At 44.1% G+C, this 19609-nt stretch overlaps 1 protein-coding gene and 1 long non-coding RNA gene across 2 annotated transcripts in view; one reads left to right on the top strand and one right to left on the bottom strand.

The window, feature by feature from the left end:
- The window catches only part of LOC118535527 (uncharacterized), a 91512-nt gene that overhangs the window by 2720 nt on the left and 69183 nt on the right, over window positions 1–19609 (bottom strand). The gene's annotated exons all lie outside the window — the stretch shown is intronic.
- Window positions 1–19609, top strand: part of DRC11 (dynein regulatory complex subunit 11) — a 145368-nt gene that overhangs the window by 76611 nt on the left and 49148 nt on the right. Inside the window, exons 9-12 of the mRNA XM_078070013.1 lie at window positions 6372–6447; window positions 12009–12115; window positions 12286–12387; window positions 19344–19405. Coding sequence (XP_077926139.1) covers window positions 6372–6447; window positions 12009–12115; window positions 12286–12387; window positions 19344–19405 — 347 coding nt within the window. The remainder of the gene's footprint in view (window positions 1–6371; window positions 6448–12008; window positions 12116–12285; window positions 12388–19343; window positions 19406–19609) is intronic.

The following is a 19609-nucleotide window of genomic DNA, read 5'->3' as shown; positions in this document are numbered from 1 at the left end:
TGAGGTGTTAAAGTCCCCTATTATTATTGTATTATTATCAATATGTTTCTTTAATTTTGTTATTAATTGGTTTATATATTTGGCTGCTCCCAAGTTTGGAGCATAAATATTTATAATTGTTAGATCTTGTTGGATAGACCCTTTAAGTATGATATAGTGTCCCTCTTCATCCCTTAATAAAGTCTTTGGTTTAAAATCTAATTTTCTGATATAAGGGTTGTTACCCCAGCTTTCTTTTGATGTCCATTAACATGATAAATGGTTCTCCACCCCCTCACTTTCAATCTGGAGGTGTCTTTGGGTCTAAAATGAGTCTCTTGTCCATCGATAGATGAATGGATAAAGAAGATGTGGTATATATATACAATGGACTCAGCCATCAGAAAGGATGAATACTTACCATTTACATCGATGTGGATGGAACTAGAGGGTATTATGCTAAGCGAAATAAGTCAATCAGAGAAAGACAATTATCATATGGTTTCACTTATATGTGGAAAATAAGAAACAGCACAGAGGATCATAGAGGAAGGGAGGGAAAACTGAATGGGAAATCAACAGAGAAGGAGAAAAACCATGAGAGACTCTTAACTCTAGGAAACAAACTCAGGGTTGCTGGAGGGGAGGTGGGTGGGGGGATGGGGTCACTGGGTGATGGACATTAAGGAGGGCATGTGATGTGATGAGCAGTGGGTGTTATATGCAAGTGATGAACTGTTGAACTCTATATCTGAAACATGATATACTATAGGTTGGCTAATTGAATTTAAATTTTAAAAAATACCCAAACTCCACATAAATGCAACATTTTGTATTTATGAAAGCCGACATTCTGTGATGAAAGCCAACATTTTATTAAAAATCCCTTGCATGATTGCAGCCACCCAGCTGGAGGCAATTGCCCCTTCTTCAAGGCTCATCTCCCACACAATGATCAGCAGAAATCTTCCAACTGCACTCCCCCCATCTGTCTTTGTCCTTCTCCTTAACCATGTTTCATTGCTGTGAACAAAAGAAGAGAAATCTCTTCCTGCTCACTCTGGGCACAACCCATTCCACTGTAGTCCCCAGCTCAGTCCCCAGCTACCCGGTATGTTGTGTTGACCCCTCACCTAATTCCCGCCTTGGAATTATTCTGGGTCTAAAGGAGCTGCTCCATGCAAAGTCCCACCACCCACCCCGGGCAGCTGCATTCAGGGAGAGCCATGTTCAGGTACAAAGACCCAGCCCCCTCACTGGGACATTTCTGAAGGGTTCTCCTAGCTCCTGGGCTCTCTGTGGGGTCAGCTGACAGCTCACATCCAATTGCATCACAGCTCAGTTACATTAGCTTCTCTGTCCAGTGCTGCTTCTCTCCCTCCATCCCTGTGGGTGGTGTTCCCAGTAAACCACCTGCACGGCCTCCATCTAAATGTTTCCAGGGAACCCAACCCACAAGGCCACCGGTTGCCCTACTGCTCTGCTTGCGCCCCAAAACTTCTAACTTGTTGCTGAAAAAAATAAGAAGAGAGCTTACTTGGTAGTTAATTTTTAAAGACCTCCTCTCATTCTGCAAGATAATTTTGAAGCCGTGCCTAAGAATAAGGACAATTGGAAGAATTTCAATTTTATTCTAAGCATTCTCTTCCTCTAAATATGCATTAGGGAGTTTGACACTTGCAAATTAAAAATTCACTGTTAATGAAGCTTGTTCCATAAAAAATCTTAAATTATCAGCTATACAATCTGGTCTTTATTGAGTGAAGGTATTTTATTAACTAGCTATTAAAGAGTCATTTAATGATGAACAGTTTGGGACAAAAAGAAAGTTTGAGTATATCAGTACTTATGAAGTAGTTGCAAAGAAAGGGCAAAATCCTTCAGAGTTATTAGAACTGAATTTTTTCATGAAAAGTACAGGTCTATACAGTGACAACATGATCATAAATGATACTCTCTATTGAAATTGATATATTTATATTATATTGCTACTCATCTTTGAGGTCAGATTACCTTTTTAAAAGTCTTATTCTAGAATCAATCCCAAGGCTTCTAGAAGCATTCCTGAGACAAGCTATCAAATCTTTGTATGAGAATTGGTATTTTGACCTGTAGAAAAAGGCATCTATTATTCATCCTGGTTAAAGGGTACGGCAGGGGAGAGAAGAAACTAGTTTTGTTTAGCTTGCCTAACTGACTCACCCCTAACGTTGTTTCACAATGGCACAGCTCTGGGATGATCCTTCAGGTATTTTTATAAACTTGGTCATTTCTCGATTGCTAGTCCATATATAGTCAGAACACTTGGGAAAGACCTCATATTAAAAACAAAAAACTGAGGATAATCTGAATATTTCCACTCACCTCCATAAATGGAAAATAGACTCTTGTCAAAATATCACAGGAGTACAAGCTTCATCAGTCCACAAGATGGCTACAGATGAGCATAAGTGGCCACAGAGGGGCTGTTGACAGGGGTTTGGTGGTGCGTGGATCAGAAGACTGGATGGGGACCAGGGACTCCAGGCAGGATTCCAGGCAATCGCTAAGCCCGAGAACCAGAGAACAACTTCAGAGCAGGGACAACAGACACCAGGGAGGGTGTCTGATGTGAGGCTGGGAAAGCTTGGAGCAGCCATGCATGGGGCAGAACCTTCTGGAGAAGACGAGAGTCATCCTGGGGGTAGTGACTTGAGCAGACCTGAGCTGTGTGAGTTGTAATCTAAGGTTTGTGGTTTGTGGTTTGTGGCCGTGGTTGGGATGGCCTTTGGGTGAGGAAGTGACTGAGACAGGGAGATACTTCGGTCCAGGCTGGGAGCACCACGAGATGGGAAGAGGGGTCAGTGCAAGCCCAGGTCCCACCCAAGGACAAGTGTGGGCCAGGAGTCAGAGCCTCTCAGAAGTTTGCATCCATGCACCTGGGAGGATGCATTTAAAGCCAAACGTCATTCACAGGGTCAAGATCAGAGCAAGTGAGTTCCGTTTACCTGGTTGATTTTTTTCTGAAAATAACGAAGAAGGGAAGGTACGTCCAGCTGGTGGTATGAAGATCTGGGCTCATAATCAGCAGTACAGTAACACCCTTCCCAAGCTCACAAAGACCCACAGTCACCTTTTTATGACTGCTTCCCTTCCCACCTCAACCCCTTCCTGGGGTCACCTCCATCTGCATAAATGTGTCTCAGAGTGACGTGCCCAAAACATCTCTCCCCTGACCCTAGTGCCACAGGAGAGGGCTCCCCTTAGACACTCTGTTATTCTGGACTCTGAGGATTAATGAGTGTCCCTGTAGAGTCTTTTTTTTTTTTTTTTTTTTGTAGAGTCTTAAGACTTTTGAACCTGGAGGTGAATGGAAGGAAGTTTAAGAGTGAGAACTTATAGGTTTCAGTGTCCCTGCTTGGATTTCCAATTTACTGTGGGGCGGGTGGCATGAGAAAAGAGAGGGTCTCTGTAATTGTGCACAGCAACATTGTAAAGTAAAATAACTGTGGGGGCACCTGGGTGGCTCAGTCAGTTGGGCATCTGACTCTTGATTTCAGCTCAGGTCATGATCTCAAGGTCGTAAGATCGAGCCCCACGTCGGGCTCTGCACTCAGCAGGAAGTCTGCTTAAGTTCCTCTCTCTCCCTCTCCCTCTGTCCCCCTTCCTCCCACCCCACTTGAATGTGTGTGCTCTCTCTCTAAAAAAAATTAAAATAAAATAAAATAACTGTGGCTGGTAATCTTACATTCATTTGATCATTTCATCAAAAAAACTTTGCAAACAATTTAACGTTTTAAGCATGAAATTTTTCAGTTTTGTATCTGGACCCATCCAGAGATCCCCTATACTGAGATGCTGAAGAACAGAAGCAAAGAGATTGGTCTAGGGGTTTTCACCTTTACCAGAGCTAGTAAAGGGAAAACATAAAAGCCCATAAACAGCTTCAAAGATGGGCTTTCAAGAATTAATCTTTTCATCCCCTAGACAAGAAAAGGAACGTCTATCTTGTACCTTATACAAAAATTAACTTAACGTGGATCATGGACTCACATGTAAAACTGTAAAACCTTTAGGTAAAAAGAGGGGGAAAAATCTTCAGGATCTAGGGCTCTGCACACAGTTCTTAGACTTGACACCAAAAGTATCCATAAAAGGAAAGATTGATAAATTGGACTTCATCACAGTAAAAAATTTTTACTCTGGGAAGAGGATGAAAAGACAAGAAAATGTTTGCAAGCTATAGATCTAGCTAAGGAAGTGCATCTAGAATATATAAAGAATTCTCAAAATTCAACAGTAAAAAAATTCTTTCTTTTGGATCTTTGGTTTGCAAACCATCTCTAAAAGTGTTAAGGATTGGCAGTAAGGAGATCCCTGTTAAGAATAAGTGATAGAGGGGAATGCTAATGTCAGGAGGACATCCCTGAAAACCAATAGCCATCTTTGCAAATATGCTTTCAGTATCAAAATTACACCATTTACCTGACAGGTCGGCTGTGTGGATGTCACGTTGGCTTTAGGAGCCAGAAAAGGAGCGCTAGAAATCCATCCTTACAACTCTTTCCTCTTTGTTATTTTTCAATCCATATGTTAAACCATTTGGAACTATTTTAAATGGATTTTACCTGTCCGGAACACACGATCATGTGAATACTTAAGAGTCTTCTCTATATTCACCAAACTTTGTGCTAAATCCTGGGAAGAGCCTGGCACCCACATACAGCATCATTAGCTTTAAAAGCTTCTGTTTGTCTGTGGGGCCACCCAGCCTTTCTGTGACCCCAGCGCCCCTTCTCCAACCACCTGGCGCAAGGAGGTGCTCCATACTGAACCATTGAGCCAACCACGTTCTCATATTATTTTAGAGGATTTCAAACGAAATTCTGTACTACTTCACAAAGATGGAGATGTGAGTGTTGTGAATTCCCGGAGGCTGTTATCAGGAATAAGGATGTCATCTTGGAAACGCCCGTATTGAGCATATTCTGTGTTCATTGAAGGGCAGCGAGAGAGGAAGATAAGAGGAAGTGAGAAGCTGCCGAGCTCCAGAGGAGACAGGCGTCCTTAACCTCAAGGAACAGAGACCCCAAGGATAGACTCCCTGAAATTGTATGTAAATGTTTACATGAAAATGCATTCCTCTAAGAAGGTGTGTGAGTTTTCTTCACGTTTCCTTCTACCTCAACTACTCAAAAACCACTGCTTCCAGAAAGGAACAGTGGTCTAAATCCCGAAAAGGCATGAATAACTTTGATTCTTAATCTCAATGGAACTGAGAGAAAAGTGTGGGCAGAAAAGTAAAGTGACATTCTAAATGCAAGTTTGAAAATAGTTAGAGGATGCTTAATTTTTTTTTGCAATGAGCTATCACATTATTTTGGTGCATTTTTTTTAAAAATGTGGTTAATAGTAATGAGAGCTCCTGGGTTGATTTTCACTTCTAGATCTAGAATTGGAGTATAATTTCACTCCTAGTTGAATGGAAAATAATCAGCCTCTTTCAAATCACAGTAACCCCACCCCCAACCTGGAGGACACAGACCCTAAGGGAACAATCAGATTATCTGAAAGCCACTGAATGACCAATCTGACACTTGAACCTATATGTTCAGAGGTATTTGCCAAATGCCCGCACTTTAAAAATGTAACAGAGGTGGTCCTATTTGCACTTTGCCACGTGCCCGTTCATGTGAAGGATCCCCGGTTGTCCTGCGCTGGGATTCTCGGACTCTCACTGACCAGCCTTTGGGACCCCCTCCTATTACGTCACACTCCCTTCCCCACCCCACTCCAGAAGCGGGTGCCAGGAACTATAAGCAAATCCTATGCAGTACGGAGAGAGTCTTTTTCATCTGGAAGAATCCAGAACAGCTTCACAGAAAAGGACATACTCACCTCAGACCAAAGAGCAAATTTCCACAAAAGAAGATGGGAAAATGGAATTCTGATGAGAAACAAGATGGGCACCTCCGCCTCCTCTCCAGCCTTTCCTTACTTTGCAGCCAGCTTGATGTCCCTATAAGCGGCTGGAGGAAGGTGGGAAGACTCAGGCTGGGAATCAACTTTCAGAGCAAAGAAGGAACCAGAACATCAGACAACAGGACCAAACTCAGGGCGTGGGGTACCCCGGGAGAGGTGACTGAAACAGGGGCACCTCAGTGAGCCTGCAGGCGGAGCTAAGTTTCTAGAACCATCCATGCCCTGGTTGGTGGACGCAACATGCCCTGCTCAGACTGGCCAGCAGAGAAACTGCCCAGGTGGGTGGGCAAGGGGTCGGACCTTCGCTTATAAACCAAGAAAGAGCCTGTGTGCCTTACCTTAGTCCAATCATCAGGATGTGTGTGCCTTGTACTGTCTAGTCCGGACAAAGTAGCCCTGTAATTAACAGAAGTATCATTCTTCTTTAACAGGAAGAAGATGAGGGCTGGAAAATGTCACCAAGTGTCTTCCTTTCTATGATGGAGGAAGGAAATAACGTGTACAAAGGTTGGTTTAGGAGAATATGCGGGGCAACTGGGAGTTACCCGGTCCGCCCAGCATGACCCCTGGCCCTAGCACCCAGCCTGTGTGGGGAAGAATTAGGCGCTCAGTCGGGAGAGGCTGAAAACATGCAGCTCATAGCCCAGACTTCCTGTCCGTCTCTATTTTAAAATTCCTTTGAGTTGCCTAAAGGATCGGTAAAAAGAGCCAGGTATGAATAGTACGAGAACACAATCAAAACTCCATTCTGTTTTCGAACCCGTAGGACTTCACCTGAGCATTCTCTTGCTGGGAATGAAAGGGATTGTCCTGGATTGTTTAAATTAATAAAATCAATACCAGATGTACAATAAAATGTTTTAATCCTGTAATACCAAGACAGGTGCCCGCAGACCGACACATAATTCTTTTGTCCATTGTTCAGCATAATTAGCATAGTAGCTAGAATCTGAGGGGAGCTGCAAGTGTAGGAATTGGTCTTTCTCACATTCCTATTACAATTTACTGGAACAATTATCCAGCTCCTTTGGCTCCACTCCACCCTCGGGATGAATCCCAACACAGGATGACCTGCCACGATGACCCCGCTCATTGGTGCTTTTCGGTAATTCCTAAAAACTGCAACAAGGATGTGAAGTAGAATATTTCCAAACATCAGTCATGCATGTGCTTTCTCCCTAATTCTGGTCTTATCTGGACAGCACTGGTACTATTAATTACTTAACATATTTTTTCACAGACTCGTGGTTTTTATCCCCAATAAATTGAGCCTCATCCTCAGCAGCAATATCAACGACATTTCAGGTTTGAGATGCTCGTTGTATGAAATAAAAACGTCCGTACACCACCTGAACTTCTTTCACTTTTCACTAGTGGTGAGGGTCCCACCCTGCACACGATGCTGAACGAGGGGGTAGGGGACAGGGGAAATAACTATCAGGAGAGAATAAGGGGAAAGACAGGTCGGTGAGAGACAGCCAAGCCCTCCTCTGCCATAACAGGGAGTCAGGGGCTCCTGTCTCGAACTCATAAATCAAGAAGTAGCAGTGTGACCACATGACAAGCGTATGACAACAGAGACACAGATCCAAGAGCTCTCAGGAAGCTAGACCGCCTCACACCCGCCTCACACCCGCCTCACTCCTGCCTCACTCCCACCTCACACCCGCCTCACTCCCACCTCACACCCGCCTCTCGTGGGCTCTGTGCTCTTCCGCCAGCAAGCCAGTCACTCCCACCTCAGGGACCTGGTGCTGTCCATTCCCCTTGCCTGCAGTGCTGGTCCCTGCAGGCCTTCCCCGAGACCTTTGTGGGGTAACAGTCTCCAGCCTCACCCTGTGCCCACCTGGCTTTACTTACCTCCAGCTGACGGGGATGTGGGTATCCCTGCTTCCCCATCGTGGGGGGCGCCAGGTCCCAGATGTCAGGGCCCCCCGCTGTCTGCCCACTCTGAGAGCAGTGCCTGGCCCACAGTCAGGCTCCATCAACTCATGATTTAAACTTATGAATAAATCAGATTTGCAGATAAATCTGAAACTATTCCACGCAATTTTAAATGAATGAATGAATGAATGAATACAGGAATGAATGTCATTGGACAATTTCTCTGGAAGGCAGAATTAGTATTTTGTTATAATCCTTTCCATATTCTCCGACTTGGTCTAAAACAATGTGCGTGTATTATTTTGATAAAAACAAAAATTAACTTGGGGAAATCTGATGTTCTCGTGGGAAGCCAAGGCTGGTGACCTGCTGACCCACTCAGGAAAGCTCTTGAGGCTTTCCACACCGTTTGTGTAATATGTTTCCATTACGCTGTTTGTAGAATATCTGTTTCCATTAAGGCTAAAAAAAAAAAAAAAGAACCCAAGCAGTGGTCACTTGGGAGCAGGAAGCGTGAAGGACCATTTTCCTAGCTGGGTTTGTGGCGTTTCCTGTGTTATCTGCCAGGTCTCTGGTCATTTAAAGAAATTAAATGTCTTCATCCTAGAATTCTTTTCTCAAAAATCAAAGGTTTTCCTTTTCAAAAAACACATTAGCATTTTAATCACCCCCCTACGTGAGAAACTGCCCCGGCCAGCTTTTCACACTCTGGGGATGAAAGCTCCTGGGGCAGTTGTTAGTGCTTTGAGGGCCCTGAAAAGCTTCCTGCATTTGTAAATGTCCATGAAATTCTTGAAGGGATTGAGAGGTGCCCTGTGCAGAAGTGTCATGAGAAAAGCAAAATTTCCGCGCAAAACCAGGACCATTCAAAGGGCGGTCGAGGTGAAATCAGCAAAGGCCACTAAGCACCGCTTTATTTGTGAGACACAGTTACAACTCCAGAATGAGAATTTGTTACGAGGTGCTTTTACATAAATAATCGCCTCGTGTTCCTTCCTGTTCAATATTCTGCGTCCCCTTCTTTAGGAAATGCACGGCTTCCAGATTTTGGCAAGTCTGTCTAGTGAGAAAGCAAAGTAGCTTCCTCGCCACCGCAAAGCTATTTTGCTTTAAAATATCTTAATAAAAACAGGTGAGCTTCGCTGTTGGAGATTTAACGGTCGTGTAAGGGGGACATCTGTTAAACAAGAGTTACTGGTAAATAGCACTTTTTAACACGTTTAAACCCTTCATAGTATTTTCAAGGAGGAGAGCTTACAATTTCAAACATGTAAGAAAAAGTGTTGTAGTTTTCATACATTTTAAAGTTTTCCACGATTTAAGTTCATGTGCATTTCAGAAAATGCACTGAGAAAGGACAGTTACCTTCAAATGAGGGAAGTGTAAACTGACTCTTCCTTGGGTGAATATGCACCTTGGGTGAATATGCACCAACCGCAAAATCTACCTGCTAGGGGGATTCGGGGCCAAGAATAAATTCAATTAATGACTTAAAACGTGTTTTACATCAACGGGCTGATATAGGCAATTTATGCCATGCAATATTTCTCATTCCCTGACTGTAAAACACAGGATAGGCCTCTCTGGCTGGTACTCAGTCACAGAACTGATTATTTAAAATAATAGAAATTCAGCTCTTAGCTTTCTAGCAATTTCCTGTGTGCCCACTCCTGTAGGGGTGGCCTCCATCCCGTCTTTTTTGGGTCTTCTCCCTCTTGGTCTTCATGGAGATGTGAACTCCATTCCAGGCTGGTGACCTGCCCCGCCAGGTGATGATATCCTCTGGGGTCATCCACAGACAGGCAGGCATCCAGGAGACAGGTGCCAAACCCACTCCTGGCCCCATCATCCCTTCTCTGCCCCAGAGGCAGGGCCACCTGTCATGTGGCCACCCCGATGGGGAAAGATACATGGGTGAATTGGCTCTATGAAAACTGTACCGTGTTTGTGACTTAGTTCCTTTCTATTTCTTGTAAGTCTACAGTAGCCACCCCAGAAGAAACTGGGGTCCTTTCATCATCCTCGGTTTCCAAAATCTGTCCCCCCAGGTTTGCACCACCATAGGCTGTGACCATGGCAGAGACCCTGGCTAGCACAGCGACTGGCAGAGCCCTACCTGGCCACGCCCACCTCAGTCCTCTGATGGGAAGCGGGGGGAGCCTGAGAGCCCTCGCTGGACCCGGATTCCAGAGGGGCTCTGTTCTGGCCAACACCCAGTCCCACAGTATGCACCGGGAGTGAGGTGGGCCTGCCTGACTTGTGTGGGGCAACACCTTCTGGTCACCATTTCCACTTCTGGAAATTTCCATGCCAACCACTGGGAGCATTGTCAGGTCTTCTGCCTGGGGCTCCCACACTTTCGGAGAACTGGAGCTGCATTTCCACGTCCCATCTTCCTGTAGTTTTCCTGTCCACAGGGTCCTGACCGATCACCTTGAGACGACACATTCACCGGCCCTCAGGCACCCATCCGTCACTTCCACTTTGCTGACAGGTGTCTGCTCTGGGCACAGCTGTCCTGCAGAGTCCTCCTCCCCCTCAGGAAGTAGGAATTGTCAATCAGGAGGATGAAAACCATAAGACCAACAGCTGAGAAACAGTAGGATGGGGGTCCACCTGACCCCAACCGTGGGCTGCATCCCCTGGGCAGACATCAGATGGCCAAAACCCTTGGGGCAATTTTTTGCCCATTGGCCAGGTTTGAGTTGTGCATCAGAATCTCCTTGCTATGCTGTCCATCTCTCCTGGATCTGCAGCTTTTCCTGGGTCACACCACATCTTGTCCCTTCTTTTGTCTTCGTCTCTTTTGCTGACCCCAGACCCCTGTGATTGATTTGCAGATTTGACCCTTCCCTCTCATTTGTTTGCCCAGGGGTCTCTCCAGACACCTTCTCCACTTTCAGTCCTCATGATTGACACCCCTTGCTCTCGACAGCACCCAGACGTATGTTTCTGTCTGTGTCTGTGACTGTCCCTCCCTTCTCAGTCAGCTGCGTCAGGGGGACACACTCCTGGCCAGTCTCAGGATCCCCCTGCTGTGCCCATAAGGGAGGCCATGGTTGAGAAACCTCTGCCCATTCATTCACATGCTCACTGCCAACCAGCTCCGCACAGTCCCCCCTTCTTCCCAAGTGGTAGCCAACATTGGACAGGGGTGGGGGAGCCTCTGCCTGGTCCCCGTGGCCCTCCGTTGCCTCCCCAAGTTGAAGGGCATCACTGTCCTAAGGATGAGCTCCCAGTGAAGTAGCCAAGTTGCGTAGGGGTTGCAGGTTGAGTTCTGGCAAGTTTCCATCACATTCTGAGCACAGATTCTGGGAAAAGATCTCATTTCCCAGACTGACAAGTCTCATTTTCCGTAGGACACCACCCCACATCCCAGTGCCAGGATCCCGCTAATCTGTACCTTGGCCCACATTTGGAATTCCCCCTCTGAGAAATGAGCTTTAGTTCAATTTTTTCCAGTGATACAAAATTATCCTTATTTCCTCTAAGGTCACGTTTCTCTAACTATCCTCTTCACTGCCAGGGCCAGGCAAAAGGGAAAGGCAAAAGGGAAATGTAAAACATGTATGATTTCAAACACATCCAAAAAGTAATTCAAAAATATAACTGTCACGGGGAAGTCATGGGTACTTGTATGTTCAGTGCTGTCTTTTAACAAGGGGCTGGGGTCAATCACAGATGGGTTCAGCTAGCAATAAAATCTTTCACATTTTAGTGAATCATTGGAATAATGAAAGTAATATAAAACATATTACAAAAATAGTCATCCCACATTTGTCTAATTATATAATCCCACAATTAATGTATTGTTTTTTACATGGTTATAATCATTAGAAGAATATTACTTGTATCCTACTTTTTATTTTATGTTTTCACATTAGTAGTTTTCTTCTTCATCTATAATAATATAATATTATATATTATATATTATTATATATATATATCTCTAAAAAAAGATATTATACAAGCACATTTTTCCCATTTGGGAAGTTGGGGGGAAAAAAAGCACATGAGTCTCATCACTCTGCCATCAATAATTTCTTGATTATTTTATTCAAACTTGTATTCCATGCAATAGAATAGAAAATTAGACTTGTGTTTTATATTGCAATAACTGTTTTCGTTCATCTTCATGTTGAAAAAAAATTCATTTTCCTTTCCTTGATCCTTCCGGACCCCAGACCTGTGGAAGAATAAAGACGAGTCATGGAATTTCCCCCAGGACTATGACCCGGAACTGATCAAACAGGAGAAACGGAAGGAACTGGAGTCGGAGATCAGAGTGCAGGTAACACCGCACTTACATTGCACGAAAACAAGTCATCAGCGGCCGCCATTGGGCTTCTTCACAATTTCCCATCCATGGCCAACCCAGATTTTACGCTATTTTTAAACTTCACAAAGAAAACACAAGGCTCACAAAGTCACTCAAAAGCGGTGTGTTTTGTTCTCACCTAGGTGGATGAGCTAATGAGACAGGAACTAAAAAACTTGAAACTGGCTGTGGACAGAGAAAAGGAGCCTCCGGTCAAAGCAGCAAAGAAGAAAGGAGGTAAAAAGGTGAGTAGCAAGCGAGCATGGGAGGGATGAGGCAGATGCAGACTCGAATCACGAGCAGGAGAGCTGCCCAGGCGCCCAGTGCTGAGTCTAGTGTGATACCTGGCACAGGGAAATGTCTCCCTTGGGGGGATGTGCCTTGTTCCACCAGGTAGTCCTCAGGGATATGGGCTCATAAATGGGATACATCCAGCAGTCTGAGTGTAACCCGCCCCACCCCTCCTCACTGCAGACTCGCATTACCCAAGCCCCACAGATAGGATGAGGACCATCGGGGAAGCCAGTGATGTGCCCGGAATATCCGCCCCTCTCTCCCTGTAGGGAGATCTGTAGGGGAGACCAGTGGCAATGAGCAAGTTCTTTGTGAATAAGGGATCAGATGAATTGAATTTTAAATTGCCACCAATCCATCTCACAGCGTTTGGGAGTAGCCAGTTAGATCCCAATATGCAAAGTTCATTTACTGGGCCCTGTGAGATAATAGAAAATATATATAGGTCTTTGCCTCCAGTTCCTGGCACAGAGCTCCTGAAACCCTTGTAAATCCTTAAGTCATGAGAGTACTTGGAGCATATTTGTTCTAATGAGACAGCTCAATGGTTGTGCCTGCGTGAGGAAGCCTCCATGAAATCCCGATAATGTCAGGAGGGTGAACACACGCACAAACCAGGAGAGTGACCGCCCCGACTCCACAGGGACAGAAGCTCCTGCACTCGGGACCCTCCCAGAACTCACCCTAAGTACCACTTTGTCTGGCTGTTGGTCTGTACCCTTTATCACATCCTCTAGTAAACTGGTGAACGTGAAGTGTTTCCCTCAGTTCTGTGAGCCACTGTAACAAAGTAATTGGACTCAGGGAAGGGGTCGTGGGAACCTCAGGTTTATAACCAGTAGGTCAGAAGCACAGGTGACGACATGGACTTGCGATCGGCATCTGACGTGGTGGGTGGGACGGAGCCCTCGGCCTGTGGGATCTGATGCTATTCCTAAGTAGAGAGTATCAGAATGGAGTCAAATTGTAGGACACCCAGCATTGCTTGGTGCGGGAAACCCACACACGCACATCTGGTGTCAGAAGTGTTGTGGATGTGGTAGTCATGTGGGAGCAAAGGAGACATGCAGGAGGAAAGAACTGGCTTTTTCCTAACCTAGGCCCCTACTTCCACTTTCAGTCCACAGCCAGCCCTGCCCCTGGGGCCAGAATCCTCCAGGGAGAGGCCAGACTTGCCCTCCTTGGCAGTGTCAGCAGGGGGCAACCTTTGCCCCTTTGATGGCTTTCTCAGGGTTCTGTGGCTGATCAACCCTTCTTGCAATTCACGTACTCTTAGAGCTTTTCATACATCCAGCTCCGTGAGTGTCTAGTTCAGCCAGTCCCTTTAGGATGACGCTATCCCGATCCATTTTGTGTTGAGTTTACAGTTTCACAGCTTAACTCTGACTTTTCAGTCGACACCTGAATGTCCTTCATAGCCCTCCTTGAGGATACACCCCTGAAGCCTAGTGAGGGTCATCTATAGGTTATTCTCTCACTAGTAGGTGAGGGCACTTATTGATGACACCACTGATCCAATTGATGTCTTGCATATCTGCATGAAAACGTGGTGTTTTGATGATTGAACATGGAATTCAAGCCAAACAAAATGGGAAATGAAGGCAGGAAGTGGCTGTACCCCTCTGGCTGAAAATAGCCTTTCTCCTTTTACCCAACAAGTATCATTGTGCAGGCCCAACATCAGACTGGGCTTCCTCACCCTCTCACACTACTGGCCCCTCTCATTCCTTACAGCCTGGTGTCTGCCATTTCTGTGTCATGACTCATGATATGTCACAGGGAGGGGTTGCTGTGAATTTCCCTCTTGGAATTAAGCTGGTTTATCATGCAATGGGGGTGCTCAGGGTATCCCAATAGGTTGATGGTAATTGTGTAACTATGGAGTTTTGAGTGCCCCAAATTCCAATCCAATGACTTAGGTGTAAACTTCGGAGACATACGTTGGATCTGGTTTTAATTTCGTTAGCTGAAACTTAATCAACTATACCAAATCCCATCCTCAGGAAGACCATTAGCAGAAGGGGAATAGTCAACCTCGTACATAGAAAAGGAGAAAAAGGACTCAGAGGAATAGAGTTAGGCAGTATTACATCATCATCTAGAGAAAGTGACTTGATCAGAGATTATACAGCAGCCTGAATCTTCCTTTCAAAATACAAATCTGATCTTATCACTCCATACTGAACTTGTTCAATGGCATTTGAATCCTCTAAGATAAAGATGACAATGTTCAGCCAGGCTTACAAGGCCATGTCTGACCTGGCCAGTGCCCTTTTCCCCAAGCTGCACCTCAGCACCCTGACCTTCCTCTTTGTCCCCCAAACACACTGTGCTCCTTCCCACCACAGGGCCTTTGCACATGCTGTTCTTGCCCAAGAACTATCTTTACTCCCATGCCCCCAGTCCCTAGCCTTGTTAACTCCTACTCATCCCTTAGGTCTCAGTCCAAGCCTTTCTTCCTCAGGGAAGCCTTCTGAGCTATCCATAGTAGGTCTGCTTTCTCTGCATACACTTGGCACTGTCTACTAGGTCTTCCTGGTGCTTTATCAGAGCTTTAATGTTATATTTACTAGTGAGACCATTTTGTTGGTATCTTCCTTCCCAAATCTACTCAAGGACTATAAGTGCAGGAACTGTATGATTGTCTTTTTTGCTTGTTCACCATTGTAACCCTTTCCGGCACAAGGCAAGTCCTCAATACATATTATCAAATAAATTAGTCAAATCTGGATCCCATGCAGATTGATTCCTATAAGCTAAATATGTGCCTCAAGACGTCACAGTATAGCATCAGCAGCAATTCACAGCATCCAGCCACCTCCCTTGCTGATTCCATATTCACCAAGCAAACTTCCAATGAGTTATTATAGTTTCATGTTGATTTTTCTGTAAGATGGAAGTCTACAGGGTCTGATTCTCTTAACAATTGTGTGTCTCATTTTAAAATCATCAACTTACATTACCGTCTATCCCACATTCTCCTGTAATTTGTAGATCCAAAATTAGGCTTGGGGAACAGACTATCTTTATTAATTTTTTTCATTCAATAAGAATTTATTGAGCACTATATGCCAGGTATATTTCAAGGCATTCAGAGTACAGAAGAGAACAAGACAGACAAAGCTTCTGTACTGACAAAAGCAAGCAGGACTGGATTGCTCTGGATGTGCTGTCATCCCCATGATGACATCACTGGGTGAGGTCCTACCTCTCAGGGGCCGTCTGTTTCCTAAGTCCCTCTCCTGTTGTAATCACAGAAATTTTAAGGATATAGGAGTTCCTGGAGAAGCTAAGAAGCTCCTTGAGGGTAAAATTCTTGCCTGACTCTCTTTTTTGCATTTCCCAGACAGCTAGCATATATAAGTAGGAAAGGAAGGAATGCCATATTTAAAAATAAATTGAGAATCTAATTTTAAGAGAAACAAATGAACATTCTACAACTGAAAATTGCAGTAGCAGAGATTAAGAACTCCTTGAACTGGTTTAACAACAGCATGGACATAGCAGAAGACAGGTTGAGCTTAGAGACCAGCCAATAGGAAAACTAAACTGAAGCAGAAGAAGAAGAAGACTATAAAGAACAGAATGGAGAATAAGAGACATTTGAGACATGGTCAATAGTTGCACTATATGTGTAATTGGAATCCCCACAAAAGAAGGAGAATGGGAAAGAAGCAATATACGAAAAAGTAATGTCCGTGAAGTTTCCCAATCAGATGAAAGACGTGAAGCCACAAATTCAGGAGCCTTAGTGAGGTCCAAGGATGAACACAAAGAAAACCACATCTCAACACATCATAGTCAAAATAGCTTTGTTTTGTTTTTTTTTAAAGACACATTTCCTTCAAGGAAACAAAAATAAGAGTAAGAATTACTGCTGACTTTCTCAACAGAAACTATGAAGCCAGAAGACAATGAATGGCATCTTTAGAGATTGGAAAGAATTAACTGCCAACCTAGAACTCTGGACCCAGTGAAAATATCCTTCAAAAATGGAATGAAATAGAGATGTTCCCAGACAGACAAAATCTTAGGGAACTTAGCAGCAGCAGATCCACAATATGAAAATACTAAAAAGATATTTTTCAGACTAAAGGAAATTGATCCCAAATAGAAACAAAGAAGTGTAAGAAGGAATGATCAGCTGTTAAAAATATAAAAGACTACTTTTAGAATATTCTATTTTTTAAGGCAAGAATAGCAACAAAGTCTTATGTATTTATAACATGTAGAAATAAAATATATGACAACAGTAACCAATAAGATAGGTAGGGGGAAACGGACTTGTAAGGTTATTGTGTTGTTCAGGACACCATAAAATGCTAGCCTAAGGTAATTTGTAATGTTAGTAATTTATTTTGTAATTCTTTAAATGATACTACATTTAATAAGTAATAGTGAACAAAAAGTGAGAAAGTAAAAAGTACTTGATTGATTAGAAAGAATACAGAAAAGGAAAAGAAAAAAGAACAGATTGCACAATTAGAAAACAAATATGAAGATGATAGAATTAAACTTAAATTTTGGTAGAGGGATAGACGCATAGATCAAAAGAACAGAACGCACAACCCAGAAGTAGGCCAACACTAATATTCCTGACTGATTTTTGACGAAGGTACAAAATGTAAGGAAGAATAACCTTTACAGTACATGGTGCTGGAACAATTAGATATCCACAGACAGAAAAATGAACCTTTACCTACGTCTCATACATTTTACAAAATTTACAAAAATTAACTCAAACTGGATGCACTTAAATGGAAAATGTGCAACTTTAAAACTGTTATTAAAATATAGGAGAACATCTTTGGGATCTAAGGCTAGGCAGAGTTCTTAGTATAAACACCAAAAGCAGAATTCATAAAAGGAAAATTTGGACTTGATCAAAGTTAGAAACTTCTCCTCCGTGAAAGATTCTATTGAGAGCATGAGAAGACAAACTACAGACTAGGAGAAAATATTTGCAAACCACATATCTGAGGAAGAGCTAGTAACACAGAGCATACAAAGAACTCTCAAAACTCAGCAGTTAAAAAACAACCGATTAGAAAATGGGCAAAAGACACAAGGAGGCATTTCACTGGTGTGGCTGTACAGAGGGCAAATGAGCACAGGAAAAGATGCCACTAGCCGTAAATGCACATTAGAATCACAATGAGAAATTACCACACACTCGTGAGGGTAGCAACACCAATTGCTGGAGAGAATGGGAAGAAACTAGATCATTCATACGTTACTGGTAGGAATGTGAAATGGTATTGGCACTCTGAAAAGCAATTAGGCACTTTCTTTGCAAACCAAATATGCAACTACTATACACCCCAACAATTGCACTCATGGGCATTTATCCCAGAGAAACAAAGACTCACATGCACGTGCGCACACACACACTCACGCACACACATACCTTAATTCATAATAACTCAAAACTGAAAACAACAATAAAAAAAGAACAACCACTGATACATAAAATGACCTCTCCCAATTTCCTGAGAATTATAATGAGTGAAAAGCAAAAAAATACATACTCTGTGATTTTGTTGATACAACATTCTCAAAAGGACAAAATTACAGAAATGGAAGAGAGATTCATGGTTTCTGGGGGTTAAAGATGGGGTGCCTGTGTGAGGGAAGTGAGTGGGTCGGGAAAGGGCCACCTGAGGGGTCCTGGTGGAGACAGAAATGTTCTGTATCTTGACTGTTCCAGTGTCAATACCAGGGTCTTGGTTGTGACCTTGTAAGATAGTTCTGCAAGATGTTACCATTGAGAGAAACCTGGTAAAAGTTGCTCAGGATCTCTGCATTATTTCTTACAACTTTATGTGAATCTACCATTTTCTCAAAATAAACATGTTAATGTGTAAAAACCTGAAAATCATGAAGTATCGCTATGTGCAATCACATCAGTGAATCTTGCAATTATAATAACGGCTGAAGGAGGTCAGACATAGGGAGTTTACAGTGTACAACTCCGTGTACAACAGCAGGCGGTGTGACCCTACAGTGAGGTCAGAAGAACAGCCACACACAGACTGGAAAGCAGAATGAGAGACAGATCAGGGGTGATGAGGAGATGTTCTAGATGTTGAACCTGGCAGTGTTTAAGGCAATCTGCCTGGACATGGGTATACTCACTCTGCATAAATAATACTGCAATAAAATTCATAGTGAGTGAGGACATAGATGTGGAGGAATGAAAGATGCTGAGACAGTAAGAAAGTGCTTGATAGCCTGCGTGATGGGGAGCAGGGGTGGCCCGAGGAGGTCTGAGAAAGAACTTAGCAGCAGGAGCTAGGAGCCAGGAGAGGACGAGCGCCAGGCTGGAAGAACTCCATCCACCATGCTGGTGAACTTTAACTTCATCCTGGGTGCAATGGGGAGGTACCAATGGATGCTTTAAACAGAGTAGTGAAGCGATCAGCAGCACTGTTTTGAAAGATCATTTTCCAAGCACGTCCCTCCAGCTGTCACAGTAATCAGAATGCAGAACCCTCTGGGAACCAGATCTGGGGCCGGATGCTAACAGGGCATGAGATTAGGTGTCAAAGACTGGCACAACTTGATGACCCGAGCATGCAGCGCTCTCATCCTTTGTAGATGAGAGCCCACAAGAAGAGAGCCAGAATGCTCGGAGCCTGTTGGCAATCGGGCCCTTTGCAGGCTTCACAGGGGTGACCTCACTGTCTACCCACCCAGGGACATGCCCACATAAGCAACCTGCAGTTTCCCAGGCCAAGCCCTCCGTCCAGGAAAATGTGGCAACCGCACGTCCGATGTGCCACAGCGGAACTTCCATCCCATTCCCTGCCACCACGACCAAAAACTGCTGCCCTACCTAAGTTCTAGAGCTAATTTGCTCACTTGTGTTTACTAAATTATTGGTTATTTCCATTTTTTCCAGAAAAAGAAAGGGAAGAAAGGCAAAAAAGGGAAAAGAGGGAAGAAGGACAAAGATCTGACAGCAGACAGGTGAGGTGTGCTCTAGCATTGTTCTGCACGTTGAGCACCAACCATCCCCCGCCCCCGCCCCGCCCAGAGCAGAGTATAGGTCACAACCAAAATCCACGGCCCCAGCCTGAGAAAGGCACCCCTCTCTGCCCACCACACCTCCTCCACCCTGGAAATGCTGGGGTTGCTTTTCAGTCCTGCGTGAAGAGTGGTCTCCTAGCCTGC

Source organism: Halichoerus grypus, chromosome 4 (assembly GCF_964656455.1).
Source record: "Halichoerus grypus chromosome 4, mHalGry1.hap1.1, whole genome shotgun sequence".
Lineage (NCBI taxonomy): Eukaryota > Metazoa > Chordata > Mammalia > Carnivora > Phocidae > Halichoerus > Halichoerus grypus.
The sequence above is the reverse complement of the archived record's forward strand: the minus strand, read 5'-3'. Positions and strand labels throughout refer to the sequence as shown.